Source organism: Ciona robusta, chromosome 11 (genome assembly GCF_009617815.1).
Source record: "Ciona robusta chromosome 11, ASM961781v2".
NCBI lineage: Eukaryota > Metazoa > Chordata > Ascidiacea > Phlebobranchia > Cionidae > Ciona > Ciona robusta.
The window spans coordinates 5,946,363-5,965,770 of record NC_143245.1 but is presented as its reverse complement, the minus strand read 5'-3'; the positions used below and the strand labels follow the sequence as shown (position 1 = coordinate 5,965,770).

At 35.1% G+C, this 19,408-nt stretch overlaps 2 protein-coding genes across 2 annotated transcripts; both read right to left on the bottom strand.

Annotated features, from left to right (window-relative positions):
- Window positions 1-3: 3 nt before the first annotated feature.
- On the bottom strand, window positions 4-3,995 carry LOC149728754 (ferroptosis suppressor protein 1-like). Its single transcript, XM_089888013.1, has 8 exons — window positions 3,722-3,995; window positions 3,306-3,421; window positions 3,135-3,248; window positions 2,601-2,693; window positions 2,184-2,292; window positions 1,634-1,783; window positions 971-1,168; window positions 4-630 (listed from the first exon to the last, which is right to left on the bottom strand). Exons 1-8 carry the CDS (start codon window positions 3,993-3,995, stop codon window positions 464-466), a joined length of 1,221 nt encoding a protein of 406 aa, XP_089744139.1. The 3' UTR covers window positions 4-463.
- Window positions 3,982-18,988, bottom strand: LOC149728753 (mitotic checkpoint serine/threonine-protein kinase BUB1 beta-like). Its single transcript, XM_089887976.1, has 28 exons — window positions 18,833-18,988; window positions 16,906-17,029; window positions 16,362-16,465; window positions 15,887-15,988; window positions 15,419-15,652; window positions 14,971-15,060; window positions 14,537-14,619; window positions 13,859-14,040; window positions 13,459-13,549; window positions 13,093-13,232; window positions 12,478-12,598; window positions 11,759-11,904; window positions 11,424-11,519; window positions 11,231-11,276; window positions 10,880-10,957; window positions 10,376-10,550; window positions 9,826-9,940; window positions 9,462-9,567; window positions 8,925-9,117; window positions 8,631-8,746; window positions 8,192-8,368; window positions 7,686-7,844; window positions 7,302-7,399; window positions 6,787-6,957; window positions 6,045-6,190; window positions 5,459-5,609; window positions 5,188-5,297; window positions 3,982-4,594 (listed from the first exon to the last, which is right to left on the bottom strand). Exons 2-28 carry the CDS (start codon window positions 16,996-16,998, stop codon window positions 4,468-4,470), a joined length of 3,450 nt encoding a protein of 1,149 aa, XP_089744102.1. The 5' UTR covers window positions 16,999-17,029; window positions 18,833-18,988; the 3' UTR covers window positions 3,982-4,467.
- Between the last annotated feature and the right edge of the window lie 420 nt (window positions 18,989-19,408).

Sequence of the window (19,408 nt, the reverse complement as noted above, 5' to 3'; positions counted from 1 at the left end):
CACAAATGCAATACCGCAACACTACGCAGCTGACATAAAACACACAACGTTCAAACATTATTTAGAGAGAACAACACGCAAATTTTAACTTATTTTATTCGAGAGAGAGTACTATGGTTACAGTGTTATCTGGCATACATTATACTCTAATTGCAATAATATAAACAACCACGTACGTAATACGTATATATAGGCCGATTCCTCTCGAGGTATAAACTGTTGTTTTGTATTTGCTTTAAACGCAGTATCTATCGTGTAGAATGTAATACATGGTAAAACAGTCAAAGATTAACTTCTGGGAGACTGCATACTAATGGAAGCTCAGTTTTACCCACATTCACTAGTGAGGTGTATAAACAAAGAACAATATACATTTCTACATTATCATCGGATAACAAAAATATTTAACAAAATATTCAGAAATGAAGCAGGAAGATAAAAAGCGGTTGTTCGACAGCGGACTTCAAGCAAAACTGGGCAAGGGACATACGAGCCCAAGACGCTCCCAGATTTGCTTAGTCATCAAATTTGTGCTGAGTAACTCCATTACTCCGTCCTCATCAACCTGGTTACCATGGTGAACGCCACACCCACTATACCGACCAATGGGAACCAGCATTGAAAAGGGATCTGCAACAAATTCAAGACATCATTGACTGATGACTTAAAAACCTATAACAACCGGATGACATGGGTCCGTAGCACGTCACGAAGCAGCTGTAATGCAAGCGTCGGCAAACGACAGCCCTTATAACACAGGTGTTCTGTTTCATACGCCTCGTGCACTGTTAATAGTTACCATGTATACCTTTGTGCGTGATTGCTTTTCTGTATAGCTACCAATTTAAAAGAAACTATATTTCTGACAACTGGGTTGGAGCAACCACTGTTATTGGGTCTTTCTAAGGACATACACTTCAACGGCGCCGCCATTTAGTCTATTTACGTTTTTGCCCCCTTAGTAGTTTACCTTGTTTGTAAGCGACTACATCCGAACTTGACAGTACTGCCTTCAAATGCTCAACCATGTAAGCTGCTTGATTGAAACGACCATCTATAGTTTGTTCACCAACGTCATTGACGTCGCCAATCGCATATATGTTGTCACAACCAACAACTTTCAAACTAGGGTCAACTTTTAAAGATCCATTGAGGTTCATAGATTCGCCTGCGTGTAACACAATTTCCGATTTAAGTTAGGAATAGAAAAAAAAATTATTACCGATGACGTGAAGAAGTAATGACAGTTATTCATTATGCCTAGTAGCAATAGGACCATTATATTCATTATGTTTTTTATATACTGTCAGCCAAATAAATCAACACAAATCCTTTGAATTGTACTGTGGTTAAGATGGAACACCTTCATCACGTTATATCCAAATATCCTAATCGTGTTTTAAACAATTAACAACGGCCTATGGGAGTCGTAAGGATATACGGTTTTATAATTCTTTGAATGTTATTCGTTTACTACCGAATGAAACGAGAAAATAGAATAAAAAGTTGTCCCATCTTTTCCACCCTACTATAACATAACCACAGATTGACTTTTAGACTGTTAAAGTATAGCAGAATATGCCCAACCAAAAAGGGATCCGACAGCGGACATAATTATGTTATTCACACTCACTGAGAATAGTTTTAAAAGAGCTTGAATTTCTCTCTTCAGTACAACGAACGATCAAATCAACCTCAAATTCTTTCCCAGAATCTGTTTTCACTTTTTGATTCTTTTCATGCTGATTTAAGTTTATGTCATCCACCCCAATGATCGAAGTGTCTAAAAAATGTTTAACTTAGTTTGAGGGTATCAGTTTCGAATCCCGGGGGGTTATTTAGTAGCCTATGTTACCTACTTTTGCATACTCATAGTAAATCCCATATTCCCCGATCGTTTTTTAATAATTAACAACGCACGTTTAGAGTCATGGGGCTATGGTTATATAATAAATATCGTAAATTCTTTGTTAACTACAGAATGAACGAGAAATGCGATTAAAACACGTCACATCTCACCCCATCCTAGTATTGGTATATATCATAAAAACACTAATATGTTACTGACTTGACAGTGAGCATGGATGTAACACACCCCGCGTGTGCTTTTTGTATAAAAGACAACATGCAGTGAACATGAGACGCATAAGAAGTCACCCCTGTTATAAATACCCAATACTTACTCGTATACACTTCAATATCTTTCTTGTACAAAATCCGTTGCAAATCTTTCTGAACCTCAGCTGGTAGTTTGTCTGATACAAGGTTTGCTTCTTGGTGGACGATAATTACCTAAGCAAAATACGATGCCTATTCTCCAATATATTACAGCAAGAGTAACAAACGTGGCCGGAAACGACAATTGGTATAACACGGGTGTTACGTTTCATACAACCATCAAGGTTAAAATATATTGGTTTATCTAAATTGTCAGTCATACAAAAAATTAATCCCCACAAAGTTTCATACGTGGTAACTCGTAAGACGGCACGAGGTGTATGGGAAGAACAACCATGTTATAAAACAAATGTCATTTTCCAGTCACGCGAGGATAAAGTAAGTTACTTTTAATTTACTCAATATAAAACATATTTAATAACCTGCTTGTCCGGATAATCTGTTTTAATCTCCCCAGCCAACGTTACACCAATCCAACCACCGTGGATGATCATGACTCGGTGAGACTTTCGAATCTGGAAGTAATGTTCTGTTACTTCTGCTACCAGACGTAATGTAAATTTAGGAAAACCTGACAAGACTATTATCAGGAAACAGACTGTTATCAGGAATTACCACAAGGCAGTGTACAAGACCTTCGCAATTTGGTGAAGAAACAGCGCGGTCTTCTTAAACTCTATGTGCCTAAAATTCACTTGATCTAAACGTGGGTTTTAAAACTTTCCATTTTTATACCCGTGTTTAAACTAGCCATGGAAAAATCTGCGCTTCAGAATTTGTTGTGTCGTAAACAAATCCATAGAACAAAGTGGGCCCTTTATAGGTTGTGATTCTGAGATTTTAATAGACTTCGTTATATAACGGTATAGTTTGCAGTTATACAAAGGCTTATAAAATATATAGGGGTTTATTGGGTGACGTAGGTATATGACGTCATTATACAATATGAAACTTACAGCAAAGCAGATGTCCTTGTACATTTTGGTTCCTTGTGCCGCTGAGACGGCAGGGAGTTTCCCCGGGAAAGTACCCGTCGTACCCATAGCGAGAATTAGGTAGTCAAATTTGATCTGAAATTAAAAAATAAATTAATACATGTTTAAGCGGGTATTACGCAAATGTTGTACTTTGTTTCCATTTTCTAGAATGATTTGATTTTTCGTGCGATTCAGTGACGTCACTTTTCCTTGGATGAAATTTCTGGTGACGTCAGCAATTGGAACAAAAAGTATGGGCAAGCTCTCTGCATGGAGGTGTTTAAGGGTCTTTTGAAAATAACAAATGTTTATCTTTCAAGCTGTCTTAGTTAAACGTTATGTCGCACATCATGTCAGAGATATTTAAACTATTTACTAGGTTTTACATTCAAACTCATATTTTTACACGTAACACCACGGATGCATTGCCTACAGCCCTACACCAATTGCTCCAACCCAGTGTTCGTTCGTAGGTTCTTAAATTCTAAGCCATAGTAATAACAATTAATTTATCACCCACAAAGTGAGACGAGGATAAATGAAAATACATTTATTCAACTATTCACCTGGTTCAACACAGACCCTCAGCGCTGCTAATTCATGAACCAACACCTCTCTTTCGTCGATTAAAGTAACTGTACAGAAATTTTCTTTTTCCAACAGACTGGCCAACTTTAGACCTGCATAACCTGCCCCTACGACCACTACTCTGGGTGCTACAGTGGTTTTCGAAGACCCGCAGCCCATTTTCACCCGAGCAAAACCACAGTGAGTTGTAACAGCGAGCGAAGGACGCTGGAATCGAGTTTCTATTGTTACGTAACAATGCGTTGTGTACATATTTTATTCGCGAAACAATAAAAGCGACGAAAAAAGATCGCGCGCGATACTTGAGCGTACAATATCCGATATTATGACGTCACAAATGGCGTGGACCGTATTTTAGAATTGCATTTTTTTTAATTTGAAAACCGTTGTTATGATTTGCTACCTAAAGTTGTCTAATTTGTTTGTTTACATGGCTTAAAGACCAGACCAGAGTTTATTTAGAAAACAAAGCAATTGAATTCCGAGCCTAAAATGTCTTGCAGATACCGAAACGACGTTACAACTTAAGTTAAAATATTTATGAAGTTCAACAATTCTGGATAAAATTCAGTCTTAATTTTACACCAACGAAATGAATTGAAGCGAAAAAATACTCCCCTTAAAAACCGGAGCTTTGCAGCACAGATATTTGTGTTATTGCAAAAATCGCACAAGGAGAAAAATGCTTACAATAAAAGTATTTACAAATAAAACCTAAAATTTTTCAAGCATCGAATAACTGTATGAGGTGGGGTAGGGGGGAATCTTGCAACGAAGGACACCAGTCGTTAGTTGGAGTAGGAAAATTTAAAAGATCGTGGAAAGCTGAGCTCCATTTTTCATCACACCACCTGTGTAAGGGGTATGGATACGTTAAAGGGCATAGCAACGAAAAAATTAAAAAATTGTGTGTTGAATTGATGGAAATGTTATCTAACGGTACAACAAAGTTTTGAACTATGAAACAGAAAGTGTTTATTACTAGGGAAGAATATGACAAATTAAGGACTTATACTGGAACACTTGGTGGTATGAATGAATGAATGTAACTTTCATTATCGTCGTGGGTCGGAAACGACAGTAGTTATGACACAGGTGTTCTGTTTCATACACCTGTGACAGCTTATGTTTCTTTGTGGTGATTGTTTTTTATGTATGGCTGACAATTTAGAGAACTCATTGTCATTAGTGACCACTGGGTTGAAGCAATTGCAGTAAAGTGTTTTTCCCAAAGACATAGCGCCCACAATGGTAGCAGCAACAAGCCTTGAATCCATAACCTAAGGGTTAAAGGCACACGCTTAACCATTGTGCCATACTATATTCAGTTTTATCCTGGTGGGTCAGGTTTTAAAACTTGTTACCACAACACCCAGGGTGCTTTTTAGCTAACAGCCAATGTGCATAGATCTGAAATGATAAAGAATAAACAAATATATTATACCTTGGCAGTTTCTTTGTAGTAACCCATTCCTGTTTATTGTTAAGCATTGTCTTCATATAAGCTGAGTGTAGCAGGACATGCAAGGTACCAGCAACTCCATTAAAATCAATCTGTATGGCAATAAATGAATGCAACTTCAGAAGTTATAACACAGGTGTTCTGTTTAATACACTTAGTGCCTATTCTTTTTTTTTCAATTTCGAAATATTTATTCTGCTGAAACTTTGATGAAACAGAAATATTTTGCAAAATAATAATGTCCGACACTTACGTGATAATTCCATGGTTGGTTGGTTTTCATTTGCGAGCAAACAAAACCACTCGTTCCACAATTATCGGTAAACGCTGTGTTAGGGGGGAGGGAAGAAAGATCTATCGCTCGTCCAAAGTCAATCAAACGTAAAGTTGGAGCGGGACCTCGACTGTGGGAGCACAGTGAATACAATGTTTTTAATAAACTTCGAATTTAGATAAAGCATATAATCAAAAATGTAATTCCAAAAAATTGAAATTGTATCAACTATACTATAGGAGAATAATTTTATGAAACATATTAATTAAAATTTACCCTACCCTTGTTCACATGTTATGATATATTAGAGTGGGGAAGACGGGACACCTTTAGCACAAAATATCCAAATATTCTGATCGTGTTTTTAAACAACTAACAACAGTCTATGAAAGTCGTAAATGTTCTTTGTTTTCTTTGTTTTTTTTAATGTTCTTTGTTTAGCACCATATGGGACGAGAAAATAGAATGAAACATGTCCCATATTACCCCACCCTAGTATATATATTTTTTATACATTTTTTATTGAAACATTTAAATTAGACCAGAGTGCCCCATCAACACTTACTTTGAAACATTAGCAATAAGAATATTATCCGGTTTTACGTCTCCATGTATGACACCAATCGCATGCAAGGAATGAACCAGATGGAAGATTTGAAGAGCAATGTTTTCTCGATCAACTGTGTTATTCTTGTTGGTGTTTAAGAAGTCCTGGGAAAAGTTAAGGGTGAATTTATGTATAGTAGGGTGGGGGAGATAGGACACTTTTAGCACATAATGTCCAAATGACCTGATCGTATGTTAAACAATTAACAACCGTCTATGGAATTTGTGAGGATACGGTTTATTAAATCTTTTAATGTTCTTTGTTTACTGCCAAATTGGACAGGAAAATAGAATGAACAGGTGTCCCATCTTCCCCTCTCCTATATGTAGTTTGGTTAACTGTCCATAAATATAGTTTATAGACGGTAAGTAACTTCATCATCAGTGTATACAGGTTACTATCCACCAAGTTACTGTCGGAAACATCTTCTCATCATGAGCTTAGTTTTCAGACAGTAACTTAGTTTATTAAAGTTTGACACCGTGGCACAGTGCTTAGCGCCTGCCTCTAAACCAGAGGTAATGAGTTTAAGCCCCGTCGCTGCTACCATGGCTATGTTATGTATCCTTGAGCAAGACACTTAACCGCAATTGCTCCAACCCAGTGGTCACTAATGGGTTGTCTAAATTGTCAGCCAAACACAAAAGCAAAAAAAAATAGGTTACTATCCACCATTTCATCAACCAAAACCCTAACTTACCAGTAAAGTACCAGATGGTAGATATTGCGTCACAACACACGAGGAATTTTGGAAAACGGCCGCCGTCATAATCGTCATATAATCTCTACAAACATCATGGCCCTTGGCTTCCAATCTTCTCCTAACTTCCTGCAACATGTGTATCTCCCATTTGTAAGCAGGAGATTGAACCTTGTGTGGAATAAAGAAATATTAATATCTAATACAATTAAAACGTGTAGACTGACGATGCTGTTTAGGCGAAATATTTATTCTATTTTACAGTAAGTTCGACATGATTTTTCTTTCTTATGTTTTTGAAGCACCAGGTTCTAACAATTCTGACGTTTAAAAACTTATGAATGTACTAGGTAGAAGTTTTACTATTGGTTTTATTTTTTAAACCATTAGTTTTATTTTATTTATAAATAACCACCTTCGTAAAAACATACCAAAACCACTGTATTGTGACAAAGCCATACAACACCACACCCCACAACCATGTTTACCAATATATATATATATATTTAACTTACTTTAACTGCAACTTCATTTCCATTCACCATGGTTGCTTTGTAAGCCTTCGCGAAAGCTCCTTTCCCAATTTCCTTCACGAGATGGTACGTCTCGTTACCTAGAGTAACAATGTCTGATGATGTCATAAGACTCATAACACTTATGATGTCATCACACAGATGATGTCATTACAACTGATGATGTCATAACACTGCTGATGTCATTACACTGATGACCGCATAACACTAATGTATTGAAAAAAAAATTAAATGCACTTTAAATTCTACATTAAAAATTAATTAAAATGCATTTAAAATTCTGCCTCAAAAAAATATTAAAGAGCATCCACTCAAGTGATACTTGCAGTAAGCTGGTTTATAGATTTGTTGAATATCTCAACTCACCAATTCGAACGTCAGAACCTTTCCTGAAAACTTTCGATTCCGATGCAACAATGGCACCCTCAAGTGTTGAAGGGATGAGTCCTTGAAGAAGTTGATCGTTCCAGGGATCAGGGATGATGTTAAGGCCAATGGAGGGCTTCGATAAATCTCCGATCCCATCTGGGAGGATGGGACCATTAATGGTGGGCAATTGGTTACAGCAATAAAAAATCTTATCTTACAGTAGGACCCTACCCCCTCAATAATAGAAGCCCTGTATCCTTTTCTATATATTTGACTTACAACCACGAATGTAACATATGATGTGTGGGGGAACATGGGTCACCATTTCATTTTCTTACTTATTTGGTAGTAAACAAAAAACATTCATAGAATTATAAAATTGTATCATCATGACTCCCATAGACAATTGTAAATTGTTTAAAACACAACCCGGATATTTGGATATTATCTACTAAGGGTGTCCTGTCTTCCCCCACCCTACTACACCATGTTGGCCAACTTACCTGGCATAAGGTCTATGGTTGTTTTACACAACGAAGTTGACATTAACTCATCGCACAAATCTTTGAAGTCGTAATCAATCGCTTGTGATTCATCTATGACATCACTATCAACCAGTCGCGATTGTTCAGGTATTGTGATGTCATCTTCAAGCCCAATGGCGCCAAATTTAAACTTTTCTGTTGACCAATCAGAACAAAGATATTACTAAGTTTTTTTCTTCTGTTATTAACAGGCTATGCCTACCTTAAGAAACTGTTACTATAGCAGTATTTATTTTAGAAATATTACAAAAGGTTTTTCAATACAGACTGAAATTTAATTTTGTTGTTTTTGCGTTCTTTCACAGTTCACGCTTATTTTTGTTTGTATATATAACAGTCGTTTTTTTTTAATTTTTTTTTTCTAAATATTAATAGTTCAATAACATAAATAGTTTACCAGTTGCAGCTGTTGAAACATTTGTACGATGCATGGAAGGTATCAATGATACGAGACCTGATTGATATTTGGTTGACATCGATTTCTCGTATTCGTTCGTAGCTTCAAGTATTGGACTGTGGGGAAAAAGACTACTTTTAAAATGATATTTATTGAAAGGGTATCCTAAAGCCTAGAGCCCACTTGTGACGAAAAAATGTGATACATCCTTTCACAGCTCATAACAGTTAACAAGAGCATAGAATAGTTAAAGAGTCTTATTTCCAGCTTTAAACTGATAGTTAAATTTCCCACCTGAGTTTTACGACACCTTCCTCTGTGGCCGTCGCTGTTGTTGCTCCACCACCCCATCGTGTGGTGCTCTCAGCAGAGAAATGGGGATTGTTGAAATCGTCACCAATCTCGTTCGTGACGTGCATCGTCGATTGTAAGCTTGGTTGGTTGTGACTCAGCGTGTTTAAGAAAGATGACTCGGGGAATTCAGTGTCTGTGATTTACAAAGATAATTGAAATGATGTTACATTTTTATTCCCCCGTGGCAGGGCAACAACATTCGTTATAACACGGTGAGTCTGTTTTAAACACCTCATGCTTATTATTTTTTATTTATTTTTTGAATTTTATCATTGTAGGTGTATGTGTCCTACAGCAAGACACTTGAAGGCAATTTATCCAGCCCAGTGGTCTCTGGGTTGTCTGAATTGTCAGCCATACAGAAAAAACATAGCCACAAGGACAGAACATCTGTGTTATAACGAGCGACTGTTGTTTTCGAGCCATGCGAGGATAAACCACGCTCCATTTAAATCAATATATAAAATATTATTTTACTTTTAGTTGTTTTTTCCATTGGTGCTCTTGCTACTGTCCGATCATCCAAATATAAAGATTGATTGTCATCACATAATGGGTATACATCGTCAAACAATCGCTCGTCCTATGACATCATAAAGCAATTATTATGATCAGTTATATTGTACATAAAGTGTGAAATAAACATTGTTTAATTTTTTAATGTGTTTGACTTAGCTGGACTAACTTGTTCTATAGTTTTAACTCTTTGGCTGTGTTGCCAATTTTATAGAGTAAATTTTGTGACAAAAATATGTTTGGTATGATTAAGTAAGTAAAACATGGCTATGGGGTGTATGATTAAGTAACTAAAATACGGCTGTGAGGTGTGTGATTAAGTCACCTCATCTTTTCCATCGTCATCAAAATCATCTTCTTGAAGTTTAAATCCAACAGCTGGTTGAAGAATTCCTGACAATCCTTCTCGCTTTGGTGCTTGCTTGTATTCGGGGGTGGGGCTGGGGGTTACAAACATAATATTGTAAAAAATAGCACAGTCGGGGGTTTGGGGGTCACTCTCAACCTCATAAAAAAAATGTTTTTTTTCAAACAAAAATGTTTTTTATTGAAGTCTATTTTTTTCTGTCCAAGACACTGGTGGTGGATAATGCCTATTGATTAGGGACAATGTGGGTCCCTCAATTAAATGTAAAAATGGTATTTCTAAACGAGTCTATATTTTATAACAATAAAGCTTGCATTCAATTGCAGAACTCAGTCAGTGTTTTATAAGTAACTTTTTAAAAATAGAAAGGAAAGTTATGTTTTAAAATGATAAAAAAGTTTTCATTATTTCTATCAGCATTACAACTATATGCCTATTATAATCATAATATAATAACGTTCATTGAATTATAAAAAATAACCAAGTAAGTTATTATAAAGGTACTCACATATTTTCAGAGTTATCCGATGCATCTTCGTAAATATCAAACTTAACAGGAGTTTTGTCTTTCATTTCTGCGTCACAATATATTGAGAATTGTGATTGTTGCATCATACTTGGTTCATGCTTCGTAACATTGACATCTGTGTTCAGAGGCTTTTGGAACATTCCAAAAATTTCACCTGGAACCGAAGACGATTTTAAATTTGTAGTAAATATTGAGGTGACATTGCTATAATGCCCTTAAGCATTCAAAGTTGTCAAACATAAAGTAACTTCTTGATTAATGCGGCAAATGCAATATATTTTTGGCTTTGCTTGTTTGTATAGACACCTAACAGCAGGGTAAAGCTAGGATGACAGTGAAAAAATGCAGTACACACATGATTATCAAAAATAAGAAACTTCATTGATTAATATGGTAAATGCAATATCCTTTGGCTCTGTTTGTTTGTTTGTTTGTACATACACCTAACATCAGGGTAAACTTGGGGTGACTGAGTAGACTTACCCATTGCCTCCTTAGTACACACAGTAGGAGACGAAGGCTTACATTCCATAACCTCATCTTCAAGCAATGACTTTCCACCTGGATGAAATTAAAGTTGAAATGAAATTGAGGAAAATACTTTAACAAAACAATTTCTTTTCAATTAGTTTTTAATTTTAATTTGCTAAAGCGGATAGTAGCACCCTGGATCTTGGGTCAATGGACCTACATCCTAGGTCTCAGCCTTTTAGGTGTTCCTTACTGAAGACTTCACTCTCATAGTCTCATGTATGTCCTCTTCAAAACTGTTTTAGTGTTGATGGACCAGCTAGATCAAACCACCATTTTTGTTAGTGAGTAAAAAAAACTTACCTTGAATTGCTTGACTAGATGTAGCCACTTCAACAATGTTGTTTTTCTAAAAAAAAATGTTAAAACTTTTTTAAAAAATCTTGTTTCCAAATATATGCTCACAGTCATGGTTGAGAGAAGAGTTTGTTTTCTCTTCAGTTCAAAATCCACTACACTAAATTTTTAATAACCATCCCAATTTAAAGTTATTTACCTGTTGCATGTGTTGAAGCTGGGAACAAACTTTATGCAACGCAATCGTCATTTCTTGTTCTTCTTTCACCATTTCTACTTTATCCTCAATTTGCATCTGGTAAAATAAAATGGGCGTAATGTAACTTACTTATCCTCGTGTGGTGGGTCACCTATAGTCGTTATAACACAAGGTTCTTTTCATACACCTTGTGACCACTTACGAGTTACCGTGTATATTAGTTTGTGGGTGATATTTTTTGCAATTTTTTTTGTTTCAGTGAGCCAATCCTGGCCTAAGTGCTAGAACCCATGGAGTGCCACGCTATGGGACTTCACCCACTTAAATAAACATACCTCTTTATCTTTGAACAATTGCAAGAGATTTCTTAGTTGTTGTTCCCTGTGTTTTAGTTGATTCACTTTATCGTCATAAGCGCGTTGTGCTTCTATTTCTCGACGTTCACTTTCAACAATTTGTTTCCTCTGTTCTTCTAACTGCCCTGTTTATTACATGAGATACATTGATAAGGATAGTGTAATAAAATATTTAGTTACAGAATAAATGAATGAATGTAACTTGCTTTATTCTGGGGTGGCCAGAACACGACAGTCGTTATAATATGGGTGTTTTGTTTTATACACCTTGAGGCAGCTTACAAGTTACCACACATGTAACTTTGTGGGTGTTTTTTCTGTATAGCTGACAATTTATACAACCCATTGGTGTACACTGGCCCACAACGGTAGAAGCAACTGGACTTAAACGTAAACCCATAACCTATGGGTAAGAGGCAGGTCTGCTAACCAACCGTGCTATGACGCCAGTGAATCATCATTATTTTGTACAGCGTGTTTTTATTTTTATGTTAGGTACAGAGTGTGTGTCAAATGTCATTAAAGTATTGCTGTATTTTAGACAGGGTGACATAATGACATTGCAAAAACTAAAAATATAAATTTTATTAGTAAAATTTGTATTCAAGTTTATTTTTTACGTTTTTAATCTGTTTTTTTTACCTTTTATGTTTTGTTTTATTTGACATATTTTATGATATCTAAAAATCCATTCTTACTTTGTAATCTCTTTTGCTCCTCTTCCTCCCTTTGTTTCTTTAACCAACACGCAGCGAGGATTTCCTCTGGTTGAAACTCACCAACAGCCGAATAAACTTTTTCAACCGGATACATTCGAACCTGGGGTGGAAAGGTATTAACAGTTAACACTATTTAAGCATAATTGTCAAGTTTAGGGATAGGGTAAATAAACTGATTTATTCGTCCTATAAATAGAAAAAAGATTTGAAATTCTAGATTCAAAAAAAAAAGTTATATATGTGCATCCCTAGTCAAGTTTTTGTAAATTTTTCATTAAAATCTGGGTGACATTGTTAAAATGCATTTACACTTATAGGCCAAGAAATATAAGCTCATTAAATATTGGCATACGAATACAATTTGCCCTGCTTGTTTATATAAACAGCAGACAGAGTAAAAGATATCAAAGGAAAAACTGTGGTGCTAAAATATATGATATTTGCGACAAAAATTATTCATAAACCTAAGTAGTTTTGTCATTAAAAGTTCAAATTCTGAGTGAGTACAGACATTTATTTTCAAAAGTTTAACATGAAAAGCGACGTATTGTGACTATGCCATATAGATAAAACAATGTTACAAACCATACCCACCACATTATGATCAGCATCTCCATGTTGTTCCCTGATCGCTCGATGGAAATCCGATTCTTCATGTTTCTTCCATTTTCGTTCCGTCAAAATAACTTCAACCGACTTTGACAACTTACGACTAGCAAGCGGAGTAGCTTGTTCTAGGAATGAAATCAAAAATAGATGTATTTAATCTGTGTGCAGGATTCTGCTACTGTTGTGGGAAGTGGTTCAGCCAGGAGGTTTCGGGCCTTTCGGCAGTCAAGGCCCACCGCCGTCAGTTTAAAAAAACGTTTGTTTTTTTGTACATTGCACACCGGTTTTAAAAAATAAAAAAAATGTTGTTTTTGCACATTGCACATGTTATGTTTGCAATACTATACAAACCTTGAGATGGAACATCAACATCTTGGCATATTGTGAATGGCTTGTTGCTGCTGCTTACTGCTGTTGTTGTTTTACTTCTGTTTAGTTGTACCTACATACAACAACAGTGTTAAAATTAGGAGTTTAAACCTCCTGTAGCGGCCTTTGCTTTCTTAATTGTTAGTTGAAGAGAGCTAGTTATTTTGCACTAAATTTGATCAAATAGAAGATGTCAAAAATATCACATAAGAGTAAACACTAAACAACATCAAATAAATGTTCTCCGGTTTTAAAATTTAAATGACACAAGTACAGCCAGGGGGTAACCTCTTTCTTACACTTAAAACCTCTTTCTCATTTTATTTTTGGCCAGAAACCCCCAAGGTTATTTCTATTTCTATACAAGTACAGAATATCTCACCTCTGCACCTTTCCATACAGATGGTGCTGTGGTATTTTCCTTTGAGTTGATTTGATTATTTGGCATCGAAGCAAAATTCCCAACACAATGTTGTTCGTTATTTTCATCTTCAGAAAATATTTTGAATTTGGTGGAACTCCTGTTTTCTTTGAATGAGGTCCGCGGTTGTGATCGAACAACTCCTATTTATGAGCAAACAATATTATTATATGATGTCACAATACAATATAATACATGCAATGTATTAAAAGGGGGCCTAAGGAAAATTTTATAAATGGTATACTGTGTACGGTCCTACGGATAGTTATTATTTAGTAAACCTGTGGAAATACAAGTGACAGTAAATTGAAAATAATAGCCATTATTGGAAAATTGGAAATATATATACTTGCCTAAAAAGAGCCTATACACCAACTATAAAATTTGACTTCAGCTCTCATTTAAATACCGTTATTATTTTTATAAATAAAAAATAAAAATAAAATAGTTAGTTTAACTTAATTGATGATCATACACAGTTCTCTGGTTATAAAACTATGTTAAGTTTACAATAAGCAAATTACCACTCAATAAATTTTGCATCAGACTGCATGTATATACTAATTCATGCCATAGACCAAGTGCTAGCAACATTCGATTCATAATCACTATCACAACACCATAATAAACCATCCATACCTGCAGTAGTGTTCCCAATCCTTGTAGTTCCAAGTACTTTATGTTTACCCCTCCCATCTAAACTACCAAGTGCCTGTCGTTGCCTGTTGATAAACTTGTTTAAGAAGATACATTACACAAAATTAGCCTCTTTAATTATACAGTGGTTATTGGTTAGAAAACCTGCCTCTAACCCATAGGTTATAGGTTCAAGACTTACCCTGAGCTCCAACAGGGTAGTCTGACTTCAAGACTTACCCTGAGCTCCAACAGGGTAGTCTAAAGTCAGTCATACAGAAAAACAAATACCCACAAGTTACACATGTGGCTACTCATAAGCTTGTGTATGAAACAGAACATCTATGTTCTTTATAACGACTGCCATTTTCAGACCATGCGAACAAACGTAAGATTCATTCACATTATTAACACAAGAGTAATGTGAGATAAATTACCTTCTACTATCAAGTTCACTCTTATTTTTATCATCCTCATTTTCGTTTAACTTTGTTGAGATTGACCGAGCGGCACGTAACTGGAAGGCACTGTTGGTTGGGAATATTAACATAGGTAAGCTTGTATAGTGGTTGGTTTGGTAGTTGGTACAGTCTCAGGTGCCAGATATTTTTGAAAATGCAATTAGGGGTAGACAATTGTTGTACAAAGCTTTTTTTATTACTGTCATCAATCGTCACTATTACTATTTGATGCCACACGGTATATTGCTCATCGATGTTGCAATTACTGTCATTATGTTTACAGTTGTCGTGTAAAGTTTTGTGTATATATTTCCTTTATCCAACATTTATTCTTGCTGTGCATATTTATTTGAAAAAATTTAACTATAAAACGGTTAGGTTATAATGTTTACTGAATAATGCAGTGGGGAAAATTTTAACTTACTTTCTCATTTTGCTGAGAAGTTCTGTTGGTTCTGCATCATTTTCTTCACCCAGCTCATAAATGGAATGAGCTTTCTTTATGTTCCCTGACTTCTCAAGTTCCTCAGCCCACATGATGTAAAAAGATGCGCAGTTTATTCCAATTGACTTGCTCTTCATGTATGCAAATGTGGTGGGGGCGTCGTCGTGGATTTGTGACATCGTGAGCCAAGCGTTTACATACCGAGGGTCATTTCTGAAAAAAAGTTGCATGAAAAACATAAACTTTATTCTATGGGTTAGGTCCTACAGTACGGTATGCCATGGGGACTAGAATTTAGGACAGAGTTGACTCATTGGCCGTTGCCATGTCACCTAGTTTTTAGCATTGAAAGTTTAAAATAAAGGTTTACACCATGTAATACTTGTAGGTTTAACAATAAAACAAAACTTTATGCCAAGTAAAACAAGAAAGTTTATTTCAACGAACCTGTATCTGTCAGAATTCTGAAACTTAACAATATATTTCTGCAAAAAGTTTTTTAAATCTTCTTTTCCTTCTGGAAAATGCTGCTGGGACCACTTGAAATATCTGGTAATGACGTAATTATTATTCCAATATATTCAAGTTTATTTAGCCTTACCAAGAAATAATTAGCTTTCACAGAATCTTGCCAGAAACTAGGACATTATGTGAATTGGTACCCAAAGAACATTAAAATCTCATGCTTTTGTTCATTGTTTTATTAAATACTAATAGTGTGTTTGTGTAAAAAACAAATTCTTTTGTGGGTTTTGTACAGAAAATTGGGCTCGCAAGCAGTTTTTACAGTCATGGAGTTTTGTGGTCACACCCCTTTAAAAAATATTTCTTTTTAGAAATACGAACATATACCCCTTTTTTTCTTAAATGTATACCCCCTTTTTTTATAGCTCCTTCTGCATACTTTTTAGTTTATAGTTACCTATCCCAAGGATCAATAGGATCATGGAGGTTGCCATCTGTTAATATTTCTTCTTCCAACATCTTTTTCTGTTTCATCAAGCTATGGGAAATCTCCTCTGATGTCTAAAAGGAAATTTAAGTTTAACTTACAATATTAAAGTAATAAATTTGTTTGGTAAATGCTTGGCTGACGTCATAGAAAAATGGAGGACCAAAAAGGTAACATGTTACACTACTACACAGTTTCTAATATATTGGGTGAATTTTTCGTTATGTCTAATAAATGTTAGTAATTGACTTATTAGTATTATTACAATAAAAATAACAATCTATAACTTTTTTGGAATTTTATTAAGTAAACTTCTGTGGCATACATAACGTAATTTATCTTTACTATGCAAGCAGTAATATGAGACAGTTTAATACGAATTGAAAATACAAATACAAACGTTCGAGCTGAACAAGCAGAAGACAAATATAAGGGTTGTTGCATATTTAATTCGAAATAAAGCAGATAAAAAGCTTTACTTCGCCACAAAACACATCAAAAAGTTACAACTTACCTGTAAACTTGCGTTGAGGTAACTTACATTTCTTCCATGTCGCAAAGGTTGAACGTTCTCCTTACAAACCTCCCACGTTATTTCATTCGACATTTTTGAGCAGTAATTTTTTATTTGAATCTTGGGTGCTAGTGAGGAATCCTCCCCCCCTTGCCTATAGAAAAAACGAGAGACTAAAAAAGGAAAAAAGAAAATCATTGGACCGTAACGGTATTTTCCCATAAAAATCATATATTAGTAAATATATCATATATTATTAAATATCCCGGGTTATGGTACACCTGGAGCAGCAATCTTGGTGTCGTTGGAAAGAAGAAGCGACACTTCAATTACGTATCAAAAAATATATTAAATAATCAAAGTACTTTTAGTTGGGTAGGCCGTCAAAGTTGACCCGCAATAAAATACAAAAATCGTTAATAAAAATTAACAAAATTTTGACACACGTTGATATATAGCAACATGCAAAACATATTAAAAAATTGGGGTAATACCGCCACTAGTTTTTGATTTATTAATACTTTCGCAATCCCCACTTTAGCGTATTATTCCTAGACCGATTCCCCCATCAACGGCCCACCCAACTAAAAGTACTTTAATTATTTAATATATTTTTTGATACGTAAATGCAGTGTCGCTTCTTCTTTCTAACGACACCAAGATTGCTATTTTAGCCCTACTATAACTCGAGATATTAAAGTTCAAAGAGAAGTAGTTTCTTTTATTCGAGGGGGGGAGTCGACTTCACTAGGTGCAGCGTCTATGAATAATACGTTAAAAGTAGGTGTTGCGAAAGTATTAATAAATCAAAAACTAGAGGCGGTATTACCCCAATTTTTTAATATGTTTTGCATGTTGCTATACATCAACGTGTGTCAAAATTTTGTTAATTTTTATTAACGATTTTTGTATTTTATCGCGAGTCAACTTTGACAGCCCACATAACCAAAAGTGCTTTGATTATTTAATATATTTTTTTAATACGTAATTAAAGTGTCGCTTCTTCTTTCTAACGACACCAAGATTGCTATTTTAGCCTTACTATAACTCGAGATATTTAATTTCAAAGAGAAGTAGTTTCATTTATTCGGCGGGGGGGAGTCGACTTCACTAGGTGCGGCGTCTATGAATAATACGTTAAAAGTAGGTGTTGCGAAAGTATTAATAAATCAAAAACTAGAGGCGGTATTACCCCAATTTTTTAATATGTTTTGCATGTTGCTATACATCAACGTGTGTCAAAATTTTGTTAATTTTTATTAACGATTTTTGTATTTTATCGCGGGTCAACTTTGACAGCCCACATAACCAAAAGTGCTTTGATTATTTAATATATTTTTTTAATACGTAAATGCAGTGTCGCTTCTTCTTTCTAACGACACCAAGATTGCTATTTTAGCCTTACTATAACTCGAGATATTTAATTTCAAAGAGAAGTAGTTTCATTTATTCGGCGGGGGGGAGTCGACTTCACTAGGTGCGGCGTCGATGAATAATACGTTAAAAGTAGGTGTTGCGAAAGTATTAATAAATCAAAAACTAGAGGCGGTATTACCCCAATTTTTTAATATGTTCTGCATGTTGCTATACATCAACGTGTGTTAAAATTTTGTTAATTTTTATTAACGATTTTTGTATTTTATCGCGGGTCAACTTTGACGGCCCACCCAATCAAAAGTACTTTGAATATTTAATATATTTTTTGATACGTAATTGAAGTGTCGCTTCTTTTTTTCAACGACACCAAGATTGCTGCTGCAGGTGTACCATAACCCGGGATATTTAATAATATATGATATATTTACTAATATATGATTTTTATGGGGAAATACCGTTACGGTCTAATGATTTTCTTTTTTCTTTTTTTAGTCTCTCGTTTTTTTCTATAGGCAAGGGGGGGAGGATTCCTCACTAGCACCGAATCTTGCTCTTGTGGTGAAGCCAATGCTAATTTCGGAGAATATCAGTAAAATGTTGCAGAATATTTAGAAATATACTTCTCTTTATAAAAACAAACAAAGTAATTAAGTCGCTTCTTTTTAAATTCCCGCTTTTATTCCAAAATACTTCCTATTACCAGCTGCGCCGACAATTTAGAAGTGTGGGACCACAATTACAAAGCTTTGGGTATTTATATGTATAAACTATTTCTAGCGATAATCAACAGTTTTTTAACAAACAAAAAAATGACAAAGTAAATTAAAAAATCTTTGTGGCGAAATCGTTTGTTTGCACAATTGCGTGTACTGCTAAATAGATTAAAGTCAAAGTCTTTGTGTCGCCTGTACCCAGACTTGTAAAAAACAAACAAGTAATCGGGAAACAGTTTGTTATTGTTTGTTTTTTAGCCTTGAGGTCACATTATTATGCCGATCAAAATAAAAACACAAACCAAGAGATTAAAACCATAATCGATTTGACATAAACCAAGTCGTTTCGCTTAATTAAAATATATTTTCATTTTTGGTCCCAAATCGTTTCTATTTTGTTTTAACCTTTTTGC